The sequence below is a fragment of the Gopherus flavomarginatus genome, chromosome 3, assembly GCF_025201925.1.
Source record: "Gopherus flavomarginatus isolate rGopFla2 chromosome 3, rGopFla2.mat.asm, whole genome shotgun sequence".
Lineage (NCBI taxonomy): Eukaryota > Metazoa > Chordata > Testudines > Testudinidae > Gopherus > Gopherus flavomarginatus.
The window spans coordinates 176,732,047-176,745,549 of NC_066619.1; the positions used below are offsets into that span (position 1 = coordinate 176,732,047).

At 44.8% G+C, this 13,503-nt stretch overlaps 1 protein-coding gene across 20 annotated transcripts in view; it reads left to right on the plus strand.

Annotated features, from left to right (window-relative positions):
- Positions 1–5,094: 5,094 nt before the first annotated feature.
- Positions 5,095–13,503, plus strand: part of EMCN (endomucin) — a 103,941-nt gene continuing 95,532 nt past the window's right edge. For all 20 annotated transcript variants that reach the window (XR_007773229.1, XR_007773222.1, XR_007773223.1 and 17 more), the window contains exon 1: positions 5,095–5,251. Coding sequence is in view for 1 of the 20 variants with exons in the window: in XM_050944474.1 (XP_050800431.1) it covers positions 5,191–5,251 (61 nt within the window). In the remaining 19 variants the exon portion in view is untranslated. The remainder of the gene's footprint in view (positions 5,252–13,503) is intronic.

The window sequence follows — 13,503 nt, forward strand, 5'->3', positions numbered from 1 at the left end:
TCTACTTTCTCTGGGCTGTGCCGCTGGCTCTGTGGCTGCAGCTCTGCTCCCAACACAGGATCTGCTCCCTGGGCTGTGTCACTGGCTCTGCTCCCCAGCTCAGCTTGGGCTCCTGCTTTCTGCTTAGCTTGGCCCTCCTCTGTCTGACCAAGGCAATTTCAGCTCACATGGAGGATGCGACCCCCTGGCCTTCTGATTCCCTGATTAGCCTGCCCCTCCCTGTCAATCAGGCTGACCTGGAGCATTGGCCTCTCCCCATTGTTCCTGGGGACTGTCAGTCTCAGGGTCCTGATTTCTCATCGACTCTTCCCCTTTTAGTAGTGGGAGCTAGCAACCAAAACGCCCCCACGGACTGTTAGTAAGGGGGCAATAGTCCCCGTACACTTAGCCCTGGTCTACACTACGAGTTTAAGTTGAATTTAGCAGCGTTAGATCGATTTAACCCTGCACCCGTCCACACGATAAAGCCATTATTTTCAACTTAAAGGGCTGTTAAAAACAATTTCTGTACTCCTCCCCTGAGGAGGGGATTAGCACTGAAATCGACCTTGCTGGGTCGAATTTGAGGTAGTGTGGACGCAATTTGACAGTATTGGCCACCAGGAGCTATCCCAGAGTGCTCCATTGTGACCGCTCTGGACAGCACTCTCAACTCAGATGCACTGGCCAGGTAGATGGGAAAAGGCCCGTGAACTTTTGAATCTCATTTCCTGTTTGGCCAGCATGGCAATCTGCAGGTGAGTGCAGATCTCATCAGCAGAGGTGACCATGATGGAGTCCCAGAATCGCAGAAGAGCCCCAGCCTGGACCAAACAGGAGGTACAAGATCTGATCACTGTATGGGGAGAGGAATCCATGCTATCAGGACTCCGTTCAAAAAGACAAAATGCCCAAACATTTGAAAAAATCTCCAAGGGCATGAAGGACAGAGGCTATAACAGGAACCCGCAGCAGTGCCGCTTGAAACTTAAGGAGCTGAGGCAAGCCTACCAAAAAAACAGAGAGGCAAACGGCCACTCCGGGCAGAGCCCTAGACATGCCGCTTCTATGATGAGCTGCATGCCATTCTAGGTGGTGCAGCCACCACTACCCCACCCCTGTGCTTTGACTCCGTCAATGCAATAGCACCAGGGCCAGCCCTACCTTTTTTGCTGCCCCAAGTGGTGAAGCAAAGAAAAAAAAGAAAAAAAAACAGCCGCAGCAGTGCCACCAAAAAAGAAAAAATGAAAAAGCTGCTGCCGAGCTGCAACCAAGAAGAAAAAACAAAACAAAAAAAACGCCCCAAGAATGGATGGAGTACTACCCCTTCAGATTTGGTGCCCCGGGCTCCTGCTTCCTTAACTGGTGCCTAGAGCCAGCCCTGAGTAGCACGCAACAGGGATGCAGGTTTTGAGGATGAGGAAGATGGCTCACAGCAAGGAAGAGGAGAAACTGCTTTCCCCGACAGCCAGGAACTGTTTCTCACCCTGGACCTGGAGTCAGTACCCCCCAAACCCACCCAAAGATGCCTCCTGGACCTGCCAGGCAGAGAAGGGACTTCTGGGGAGTGTACCTTTTGTAAATATGCTACTCGTCGCAGCCTAGTCCCCGCGTATTATACATGGTTTAAAAGCAAGCATTTTTAATGATTACTTTGCTCTGGCATTCGCAGCCAGTACAGCTACTGGAAAAGTCTGCTAACGTGTCTAGGGATGGAGCAGAAATCCTCCAGGGACATCTCCATAAAGCTCTCCTGGATGTACTTCCAAAGCCTTTGCAAAAGGTTTCTCTGGAGGGCAGCCTTATTCCGTCCTCCATGGTAGGACATTACCATGCCAGGCCAGTAGCACGTAGTCTGGAATCATTGCATAACAAAGCATGGCAGCATATGGTCCCGGTGTTCGCTGGCATTCAAACAACATCCGTTCTTTCTCTCTCTGTGTTATCCTCAGGAAAGTGATATCATTCCTGGTCATCTGGTTGAAATAGGGTGATTTTATTAATGGGACATTCAGAGGTGCCCGGTCCTGCTGGGCTGTTTGCCTGTGGCTGAATAGAAATGTTCCCCGCTGTTAGCCACGTGGTGGGGAGAGGGGTGAAGCGATCATCCCAGAGAATTGTGTGTGTGGTTTAGTTGGGTTTGTGCTGCACCTCAAAACCACAGCCCCTCCTCCTTTTAAATGGCCAACCCATTTTAAATGGCCAACCTAATGGCTGCTTGGTATGGGAAATGAGGGTGCTGCTGTTTGAAACCATTCCCACATGTTATGAAGGTTAAAGAGGCAAAAAGACTGTGTCATACCATGGCTGCCTGCAAGCCAAATTCTGTTGCCCAGCCCTGTGTGAAAGATCTCTCACACCAAACCGGCATACCCTTGAAAATGCGACCTTGTACCGAAAGCACATGTGCTATGTAATGTTAACAGCAAGGTTTACCATGAAAGAGTCTACCCATTGTTCTCTAAAATGTGTTTTTTTAACTACCGCTCTCCCTTTTTTTTTCCTCTGTGAGCTGCAAATGTTTCAATTCTCACACTATCTTCTCCTTCCCAGAGGCTAGCGAAGATTAGAAGGTGAAAAAAATGCACTCGCGATGAAATGGTCTCTGAGCTCATGCAGTCCTCCCACATTGAAAACGCCCAGCAGAATGCATGGAGGCAGACAATGTCAGAGTCCAGGAAAGCACAATATGAACACAAGGACAGGTGGTGAGCTGAAGATGATAGGTGGTGTCAGGAAGGCAAGAGGCAATCCTGAGGCTACTGGAGGAACAAACTGATATGCTCCGGTGTATGGTTGAGGTTCAGGAAAGGCAGCTTGAGCACTGACTGCCAATACAGCCCCTGTGTAACCAACCGCCCTCCTCCCCAAGTTCCATAGCCTCCTCACCCAGATGTCCAAGAATGTAATGGGGGCGGCCTCCGGGCACCCAACCACTCCATCCTAGAGGACTGCCCAAGCAACAGAAAGCTGGCATTCAATAAGTTTTAAAGTGCAGTGTGGCCTTGTCCTTTCCTTCTCCCCCATCCCTCCCGGGCTACCTTGGCAATTATCCCCCTGTTTGTGTGATGAATTAATAAAGAATGCATGAATGTGAAACAACAATGACTTTATTGCATCTGCAAGCAGTGATCGAAGAGGGGAGGGGAAGATGATTAGCTCACAGGGAAGTACAGTGAACCAAGGGGAGGGGGGCTCATCAAGGAGAAACAAACAGAACTTTCACACCGTAGCCTGGCCAGTCATGAAACGGGTTTTCAAAGCTTGTCTGGGCTGTGCGTAATCAGCGGCCAGGCGATTTGCCTCAACCTCCCATCCTGCCATAAACATCTCCCCCCTTACTCTCACAGATATTGTGGAGCACACAGCAAGTGGTAATAACTGTGGGAATATTGGTTTCGCTGAGGTCTATTTGAGTCAGTAAACTGTGTCAGCGCACTTTTAAATGTCCAAATGCACATTCTACCACCATTCTGCACTTGCTCAGCCTATAGTTGAATAGCTCCTGACTACTGTCCAGGCTGCCTGTGTACAGCTTCATGAGCCATGGCATTAAGGGGTAGGCTGGGTCCCCAGAGATAACTATAGACATTTCAACATCTCCAACAGTTATTTTCTGGTCTGGGAAGACAGTCCCTTGCTGCAGCTTTTGAAAAAGACCAGAGTTCCTGAAGATGCAAGCGTCATGTACCTTTCCCGGCCATACCACGTTGCTGTTGGTGAAACGTCCCTTGTGATCCACCAGTGCTTGCAGCACCATGGAAAAGTACCCCTTTCAGTTTATGTACTCGCTGGCTTGGTGCTCCGGTGCCAAAAATATGTTTTTCCCTTGGATATGTATTTGAAAGCATAATATCAGTAGAAAATATGTAATTCCTCATACAGTGTCAGTGCACACATTTCACTATATTAATGACCAATGTGTGTCACCGCCTTTCATGTGATACCTTTACAAGACACTTGCTGGATAAATACTATAAATGGTGTTAGATGTAGTGAGTTTGTCAGGCCTGTTAAGAGTTGCTGACACACTTTGCTGAACCCTTTAACAGCTGGCACCAATGGCTGTACCACAGAGCTCCACCAGATTCTCTTTTGAGGAGGAGGAGGCGGGGAGGTCAAAGTAGAGGAGGACTCTAGCTCATTAGAAAGCCTGGTAGAGAGTTACACTTTTAAGGATATAGTCTCATCACAAGGTGCAGTGAATTAAGATTAGAAATCACTGTACAGCAGAACAAGAATATATCTCGTGGTACTATGAGTCAGATTCTGGATGCAGTGATTAGAGCTGGTTTTGAAATTTTCAACATTTTTAGAGAAAAACAGAAGGTTTTTTTAGCCCATTTATGACCAGCACTATCAGTAGTGACTGACCAAGAATCATTTGAATGCTGCTGCACTGAGTACAGAATGGGAGTTAGCCAATCTAAGTTTCTCATAGGCAGTCCAAATGCCTCTCCTTCTGGCTATGGAATGTGGCTGTTAAAATGACTTGCCATTTCATATCAAATGCAGAGTATAACTTACTCAGACTGCATTTCATAATTAGATCTTCCCATCCTGGGACATAACCTCAGGGTAAGGAAAGGGTATTCTGGATTCACGATGCATTCCCTTCTCTTTGGAGAAGACCAGAAGCAATTACCTGTATGCCAGGCCACCTGGTGCTCACTTGATTCTGAGTGATCTCTGGCCATGCAGTTGGGATTCCAAGGTTTCCTGTCTTAAAATGTTGCTATTCATTTGCAGACTATATTAAATTGCAGTTTGCTCTGTATTTATAAAATGGCTCTTGTTTGGACTGTCACTATTAATAAAAATCCGTTTTAAAAATATCCAAAAATGTTACGAAAATTGGTCTGATGTACACCATATTCTAAAGAAAGATCTACCTCTGTTTAGAACCTTTCCTGACCTCTGGGCTGAAAAAAACCCCAAACTAAAGTATTAACAAAAACACAGTTGACTGCCAAAGGAAATGAGTTCCTGTAAGGACTGAAACAATAAATCTCCTCTGTACTGAACTCTCAGAGGGAATATGCTGCATTTCCTCCTGTTCTTTATCAAAGTCCCCAAAATAAGCTGGAATGGGGAGTGACTTTGCACAGTCTCTGCACACCTTTTCCACTTACCAATTAGGGCCTGCCTCACAGAGAGAGAACACACCCTGCCTGGCTCTGCAAGGGAATTCCAGTGCGACAGATTACAAGCATGAAGCTGCTTGGAGCTGCCCTTCTCTCCGTGGCTGTGTTCAGCATCTGCACCACAAATGGTAAGAGTGCACTGTTCTCTCACTCCTTTGACTTTCTTGGTAAGCAGCTAAGTGCCCTTGGGCACAGTTATCTCTTTATGGGTTTCTGCTAGTGAAGGCTTCACCTCAGTGTACTATAGCAGCTCAGTGGTTCATTCCCACATGTATGGGCTGAGTAACTGCATTTGGAGGAAGAGGCACTGCAAGGAGGGTAATGGATTTTAATCGAATTAAATGTCTATATTGAAAATAGTATAGTGACCAATCGGTTTCTGTGGCATATCTCTGTCCAGCTATCATGAGCCTCCCAAACCTGAGGGATTAAAAGCACCTAGCGAGTGGGAAAAGCTACTTACTCAAAAAATGTTTTCCCCCATCTCCTTTGAAAAATATCTTTTGGGGGATTTTTAAAAGGATTTGAAATGTTTGTCAGATTTGAAAACACCATTTAACACATTGGGGAACTTACAGTGGACTCAGCGTGTCCTAGTGTAACCCTGCTGACTTCATTGGAATTACACCAGCAATGAATTTGGGCAAGTCTGCTTATCAGAAGCCAGCGTATGTTGACCACAAATACATGTAGACTTGTAGCATTCCTCCAGTGTAATCCCACAATGCCCAGGGCAGTAATGTTGGAGTTCTGCAATGTGAAAAATTGACTCCCGCCTCTAAATACTTGATGTTACTAGGTGGCATAATGATCATTGACCTGCTTTTTCTAATATTTTTCTGCGTAAAAGTTTGTGTACGTTCAAAGCAGAATAAATTACTTTTCATGACGGGGGAAGCAACTGTAATTTAAACTATCTTGTCATCTTTATCAAGGATTGAAAACAAAGCTGATTTTCCTCTCTCTCATTTTGTTGGCCCATTATGCAGGAGATCTGTAGTCATAGCTTTTATAGATGTCACTAGAGCAGACGGGTTTCAATGGCTGGCTACTAACCAGTGAACAGAAATTCTGTTATTAAAGGGTTAAGTAATTGCAGGCACTGTGTCCTCAAACTTTTACTTGGGTTACGTGTTAGAAATTGATGCACAAATAAACAAGTGTGTCTTGTGTGGTGTAACTTGTGTTTTTCTTCTGGCTCATTGCTGTTAAAAACATGATTGACATTGACATGTAATGCTGTTGCTACAGGAAATTTTGCTTTTCAAACCCTGCCAGGTCAGTATGAACTCTGAAAGTACGTGTTCAGGCTGCTGTTTATGCTCTGTCTGCTGGGGTTAGAAGGAGCAGCCTTCCTGCCATTGTTAAACCTTGAATTCATTGCAGGTCTTTTGAAAAGCAAGGTGGAATTAGTTCAGTAGGAGCAGGCTCAACAGTGCTGTTTGTAAAAGCCTATTAGAAAGCAACATGTACAGGTTAAAGGGGATGCAAAGGAGAGCTACTATTTCTGTAGAATGAATTTCCTAACACCTCTCCTGCAGCTAATTGGGAATGATTGGGTAGTGCAGCAGCAGGGTAGAGCTCATCATGCTGAATTGGCAAGTATCATCAAGTAATGGACATTTGCTTTTAACTATTGTATTCTGTTAAAAAAAAATCTTAAACTCAAGGCAGACGTGCTGAAACTCCATTGGTAAAATAATAAGAAAAAATGAAGACCATGGGTGGAAAAATACAAGTTATAGGTCTCCATCTCTACCATACAAATGAAACATGAGAGGAGCTGCAAAACTTCATAAATTGATAATCTGTGGAGGACAGAAAGAAATCAACTCATGTTTGACACAATCTTATTTAACGGACTCTGTCAACTTGAAATCAGATCAGTTTCAAAAAATGAGATGAGCAAATTCAGGTACTACACTTGCAACTGAATCCCCCTGCTAGTTTCTGTTATTTTATAATCCCACTTTCCTATTTTTAAAAATATTTTTCTATCTTAGTGTCATGTGAAAGACCCACTCAGAGACTATATGGGGAGAGTGAAACTGTTATACGCACAAAGTTCTGTCAAATGCGCAAAGTGTACAAATTGAGAAAAATGAGGGTTATTTTTCCTTTATTTTCATTTGATTTCAATAATCCTAGGTGTTCCTTGTAACAACAGCAGGTAAAAAATGTCAGGCAGTAACTGTGATTTAAGTTGACAGTGTCCCTTCAAGTAAAATGCAGTTATGGCAACCTCACTTTATTTTAAGTCAGGTGACATATGTTCACTACTTTCCCATCTTAGGGATCTAGTAAGTGGCCCTTTCAAAGCTAACTGGCTGCTCCTCTAGTCTCTGAGAGTATGCTTTCGTTGCAGCTAGCAGTGACCTGGGTGGAAAGACTCATGGTGGTGGGGCTCGTGCTAGAGTGGGAAGTTGCAGCTGCTGCAGAAATTCTAGCTAACCACTCAAGCTCAGATCCAGGACCCTGAGTTGCAACCCCCACACTGCTGTTTTTAGCAAACTAGCTCCACCTCCGCTATCTTGAGTATCTGCCAGGGGTAGGAGTGTTGCATTCAGCTACACTTTAGACGTACCCTGAAGACTTTCAGTGGTCTCCCCTTCTCAGATCTTCAGATAATGTATGGCCTTTCACGATTGTCTGGGAGCATTATAGGGTGTGTGAGGAGGGCATACATCACCCTCTGAAGCATCAGGTATTGACTACCAATGAAGGCAGGAGATGACAGAGCCATTTTTTTTGCGTCTCCCTTTCCTAATGTGTGTTGGGTGCCTTCAAATGCATCTCAAAACTGTACAGTCCTGTGTGCATCCCTTTTTGTGCAATGGAGTGTAAGTATTCCCACATTCTGGCAAAAGACTTTGTGACAGTGCCTCCTACAAAGTTGGACAGTCTCTACGCAAAAAAATAAATGGACACAAATATGACATCAGGAGTCATAACATTCAAAAACCAGTAAGAGAACACTTCAATCTCTCTGGTCACTCAGTAACAGACTTAAAGGTGGCAATTTTGCAACAGAAAAGCTTCAAAAACAGACTCCAATTAGAAACTGCTGAACTTGAATTAATATGCAAATTAGATAGCATAATTTAGGCTTAAATAGAGACTGGGAATGGCTGAGCCATTACATGCATTTAATCTATTTCCCCATGTTAAGTATCCTCACACCTCTTGTCAAACTATCTGATATGGGCCATCTTGATTATCACTACAAAAGTTTTTTTTTCCTCCTGCTGATAATATCTCATCTGAATGAATTAGCCTCTTAGAGTTGGTAGGGGAACTCCAACCTTTCATGTTCTCTGTATGTATATGTATCTCCTCACTATATGTTCCATTCTATGCATCCGATGAAGTGGGCTGTAGCCCACGAAAGCTTATGCTCAAATAAATTTGTTAGTCTCTAAGGTGCCACAAGTACTCCTGTTCTTTTTGTGGATACAGACTAACAGAGCTGCTACTCTGAAACCTGTCATATTTTAGAATTATATTTAGCTGAAATTATAGATTCAGCCAAACCATAGCCTAAGAAGTGAACACTCCCATCCCAACACTATGGAGAAGTTTGGAACTGCATCAAATTGTGCATCTTGGGCCTGATTCTCATTGTAATGTTTGCGATTTGTGAATTTGTCTGGAACCTCTCCACACACATAAAAGTACATTATGATCTGCAGTGTTTTGGAATGTTCTCCCCAAAAGGACATGCAGTTGTCTTATTCCTTAGCCTGCAGGGATTAACAGCAGCTTGATGGGTACCAAGCTCAATCTCCTGCAAGAAACAAATACAAGGAGAGAGAGAGAAGTTGGTAGCCCCACAGAACTGGAGAATTTTAGGATCTAAATACAGTCTGTGAGCTAGCAATATTTTCCTAATTTTCCAATTGAGTTTTGGATATGAAATTCTTTGGACACTCATGCATTTTGACAGGTAGTCACCCTCCACAAGCGTATTATTGGAGGCAGGATGAATCTAGAGATGTTCAGGATCCACTGATAGCAAAATAATAGCCCCAGAACCTTCCTGACAACTCAACTCTAGTCTAAAGGCTTCTCTTCATCCTTCTGGATCCCAAACTTCACAGTAGACTTGGGAATTCCTCGACTCTAGAATTAAAGGGCTCTGGCCTAACCACATTTCCCACTATCCCAGTCTGCACCAAAATAAATATATACCTTGGCACAGAAATGCTTCCTGGGCTGATTCATCATGCTTCTAACTACCTATTACCTGGGGAAAAGATCTGACAGGTAGATGGGGCAGCTGGGAGAGAAATTGGGCCAAAGAGCTGTGAGCTATGGGATCATAGAATATCAGGATTGGAAGGGAACTCAGGAGGTCATCTAATCCAACCCCCTGCTCAAAGCAGGACCAATATCCAATTAAATCATCCCAGCCAGGACTTTGTCAAGTCTGACCTTAAAAAAGTCTAAGGATGGAGATTCCACCACCTACCTATGTAACCTATTCCAGTGCTTCACCGGCTTCCTAGTGAAATAGTTTTTCCTAATATCCAACCTAGACCTCCCCCACTGCAACTTGAGACCATTGCTCCTTGTTCTGTCATCTGCCACCACTGAGAACAGCCTAGCTCCATCCTCTTTGGAATCCCCCTTCACTCTTCTCTTCTGCAGACTAAATAACCCCAGTTCCCTCAGCATCTCCTCATACATCATGTGCCCCCCTAATCATTTTTGTTGCCCTCCTCTGGACTCTTTCTAATTTGTCTACATCCTTTCTGTAGTGGGGGCCCAAAACTGGATGCAATACTCAGGATGTGACCTCACCAGTGCTGAATAGAGGGGAATAATCACTTTCCTCGATCTGCTGGCAGTGCTGCTACTAATGCAGCCCAATATGCCATTAGCCTGCTTGGCAACAAGGGCACACTGTTGACTCATATCCAGCTTCTTGTGCACTGTAATCCCCAGGTCCTTTTCTGGAGAACTGCCACTTAGCCAGTTGGTCCCCAGCCTGTAGCAATACATGGGATTCTTCCATCCTAAGTGCAGGACCCTGCACTTGTCCTTGTTGATCCTCATCTAATTTCTTTTAGCCCAATCCTCCAATTTGTCTAGGTCGCTCTAGACCTTATCCCTACCCTCCAGCATATCTACCTCTTTCCCCAGCTTAGTATCATCTGCAAACTTTCTTAGGGTGAAATTCATCCCATCATCCAGATCATTCATGAAGACATTGAACAAAACCAACCCCAGGACTGACCCCTGGGGCACTCTGCTTGATACCAGCTGCCAACTAGACATCAAGCTGTTGATCACTCCTGTTGAGCCTGATGATCTAGCCAGCTTTTTATCCACTTTATAGTCCATTCATCCAATCCATACTTTAACTTGCTGGCAAGAATACTGTGGAAGTGTCATAACTGTCCTACTCAAATCTGGACCTTAGAGTTCAGAACATGAGAAGCTAGCATGAAACTTCCAAACTTAATTACCAGCTTGGATCTGATATCGCTGCCACCAGCCAGAATTCCAGTGTCTGGCTCACTCTGGTCTCCCCAAAACCTTCCCTGGGGAACCCCCAAGACTCAGATGCTCTGAGTCTCACCACAAAGGGAAATAACCCACTTCCCTTCCCCCTCTTTACCTCCTCCCAGATTTCCCCATCCTGGGTACTCTAGGAGATTCCCTGCTTCAAGTCCTTGAAACACAAGTACCGAGAGATCAATCTCTCTCTCCCCTCACCCAGAGGGTATGCAAAGTCAGGCTTAGTAAATATAACACAAAGAGATTCTCTCTTCCCCCCTGTCTTCTTCCTCCCACCAATTCCCTGGTGAGCTGCAGACTCAATCCCCTTGAGCCCCCACTAAAAAAAAAATCCGCAGGTCTTAAAAAGAAAGCTTTATATAAAAAGAAAGAAAAAGACATAAAATGGTCTCGGTATCAAGGTGACAATATACAGGGTCAATTGCTTAAAAGAAAAAAATGAATAAACAGCCTTATCCAAAAAGAATACAATTTAAAACATTCCAGCAACTACACACATGTAAATACAAAAAAACCAATATAAACCCTATTGTCTTACTATCCTTGTACTTACAACTTGGAAACAGAAGATTAGAAAGCCTGGAGATTCCTGTGGTCACTCTGAGCCCAGAAAGAGAACAGACCAAGAGCAAAGGACTCACACCCAAAACTTCCCTCCACCCAGATTTGAAAAAGTCTTGTTTCCTGATTGGTCCTCTGGTCAGGTGTTTCAGGTCACTGTTTGTTAACCTTGTTATAGGTGAAAGAGACATTAACCCTTAGCTATCTGTTTATGACAGGAAGACCATATCAAAAGCTTTGCTAAAGTCAAGATATATCACATCCACCGCTTTACCCATATTCACAGAGCCAGTTATCTCATCACAGAAGGCAATCAGGTTGGTCAGACATGACTTGCCCTTGGTGAATCCATGGTGATTGTTCCTGATCACCTTCCTCTCCTCCAGCTGCTTCAAAATGAATTCCTTGAGGACCTGTTCCATGATTTTTCCAGAGACTGAGGTAAGGCTGACTGGTCTGTAGTTCCCTGGATTCTTCTTCTTCCCTTTTTTCAAGATGGGCACTATATTTGTCTTTTTCCAATCGTACAGGACCTCCCCCGATTTGCTACAAGTTTTCAAAAACAATGGCCAGTGGCTCTGCAATCATATCAGCCAACTCCCTCAGCACCCTCGGCTGTATTAGATCCGGCCCCATGGTCTTGTACATGTCCAGCTTTTCTAAATAGTCCTTAACCTGTTCTTTCACCGCTGAGGGCTGCTCACCTCCTCTCCATACTGTGCTGCCCAGTGCAACAGTCTGGGAGCTGACCTTGTCGGTGAAGACCAAAGCAAAAAAAGCATTGAATACTTCAGATTTTTCCACATCACTATGTTGCCTCCGCCATTCAGTAAGGGTCCCACACCTTTCCTGACCATCTTCTTGTTGCTAACATACCTGTAGAAACCCGTCTTGTTACCCTTCATGTCCCTTGCTAGGAGAAACTCCAATTGTGCTTTGGCCTTCCTGATTACACTCCTGCATGCTCTAGCAAAATTTTATGCTCCTCCCTGATCATCTGTCCAAATTTCCACTTCTTGTAAGCTTCATTTTTGGGTTTAAGCTCACCGAAGATTTCTCTGTTAAGCCAGGCAGGTCACCTGCCATATTTGCTATTCTTTCTGCACATCGAGATGGTTTGTTCCTGTGCCCTCAAGAATGCTTCTTTAAAATATAGCCAGCTTTCCTGGACTCCTTTCCACCTCATATTAGCATCCCAGGGGATTTTGCCCATCAGTTCCCTAAGAGAGTCTAAGTCTGCTTTTCTGAAGTCCAGGATCCATATTCTGCTGCTCTCCTTTCTGCCTTTTGTCAGGATCCTGAACTTGCCATCTCATGGTCACTGCTGCCCAGATTGCCACCCACTTCTACTTCCTCTACCAATTCTTCCCTGTTTGTGGGCAGCAGGTCAAGAAGCGCGCCACCCCTGGTTGGTTTCTTCAACATTGGCACCAGGAATTTGTCCTCAACACTCTCCAAAAACTTCCTGGATTGTCTGTGCACTTCTGTATTGCTCTCCCAGCAGATGTCAGGGTGATTGAAGTCCCCCATGAGAACCAGGGCTTGTGATCTGGAAACTTCTGTTAGTTATCCGAAGAAAGCCTTGTCTACCTCATCCTCCTGGTCTGGTGGTCTGTAGCAGATGCCCACCACCACCACATCACCCTTGTTGCTCTGACTTCTAAACTTAACCCAAAGACTCTTTTCTCCAGTTTCATACTGGAGCTCTGAGCAATCATATTGCTCTCTTACATGCAGTGCAACTCTTCCACCTTTTCTCCTCTGCCTGTCCTTCCTGAACAGTTTATACCCATCCATGACAGTGCTCCAGTCATGTGAGTTACCCCAGCAAGTTTCTGTTACTTCAATCACATCATAGTTCCTTGGCTGTGCCAGGACTTCCAATTCTTCCTGCTTGTTTCCCAGGCTTCTTGTGTTCGTGTACGTGCACCTAAGATAACTAGTCAATTGCCCTACTTTCTCAGTATGAATCAGGAGGCCTCCCCTGTTTGCACCCTCCTTGTGTTTCCTTCTGGTATCCCACTTCCCCATTTACCTCAGGGCCTATGTCACCATCCTGCAGTGAACCTAGTTGAAAGCCCTCCTCACAAGGTTAGCAAGCCTGCCTGCGAAGATGCTCTTCCCTCTCTTTGTTAGGTGGATTCCATCTCTTCCTAGCAATCCTTCTTCCTGGAACAACATTCCATGGTTGATGAATCCAAAGCCCTCTCTCTGACACCACCTGCGTAACCACGCATTTACCTCCACGATTCGATGGTCCCTCCCTTTGATGATCAAATACTGACACTCCTTCTGAGTC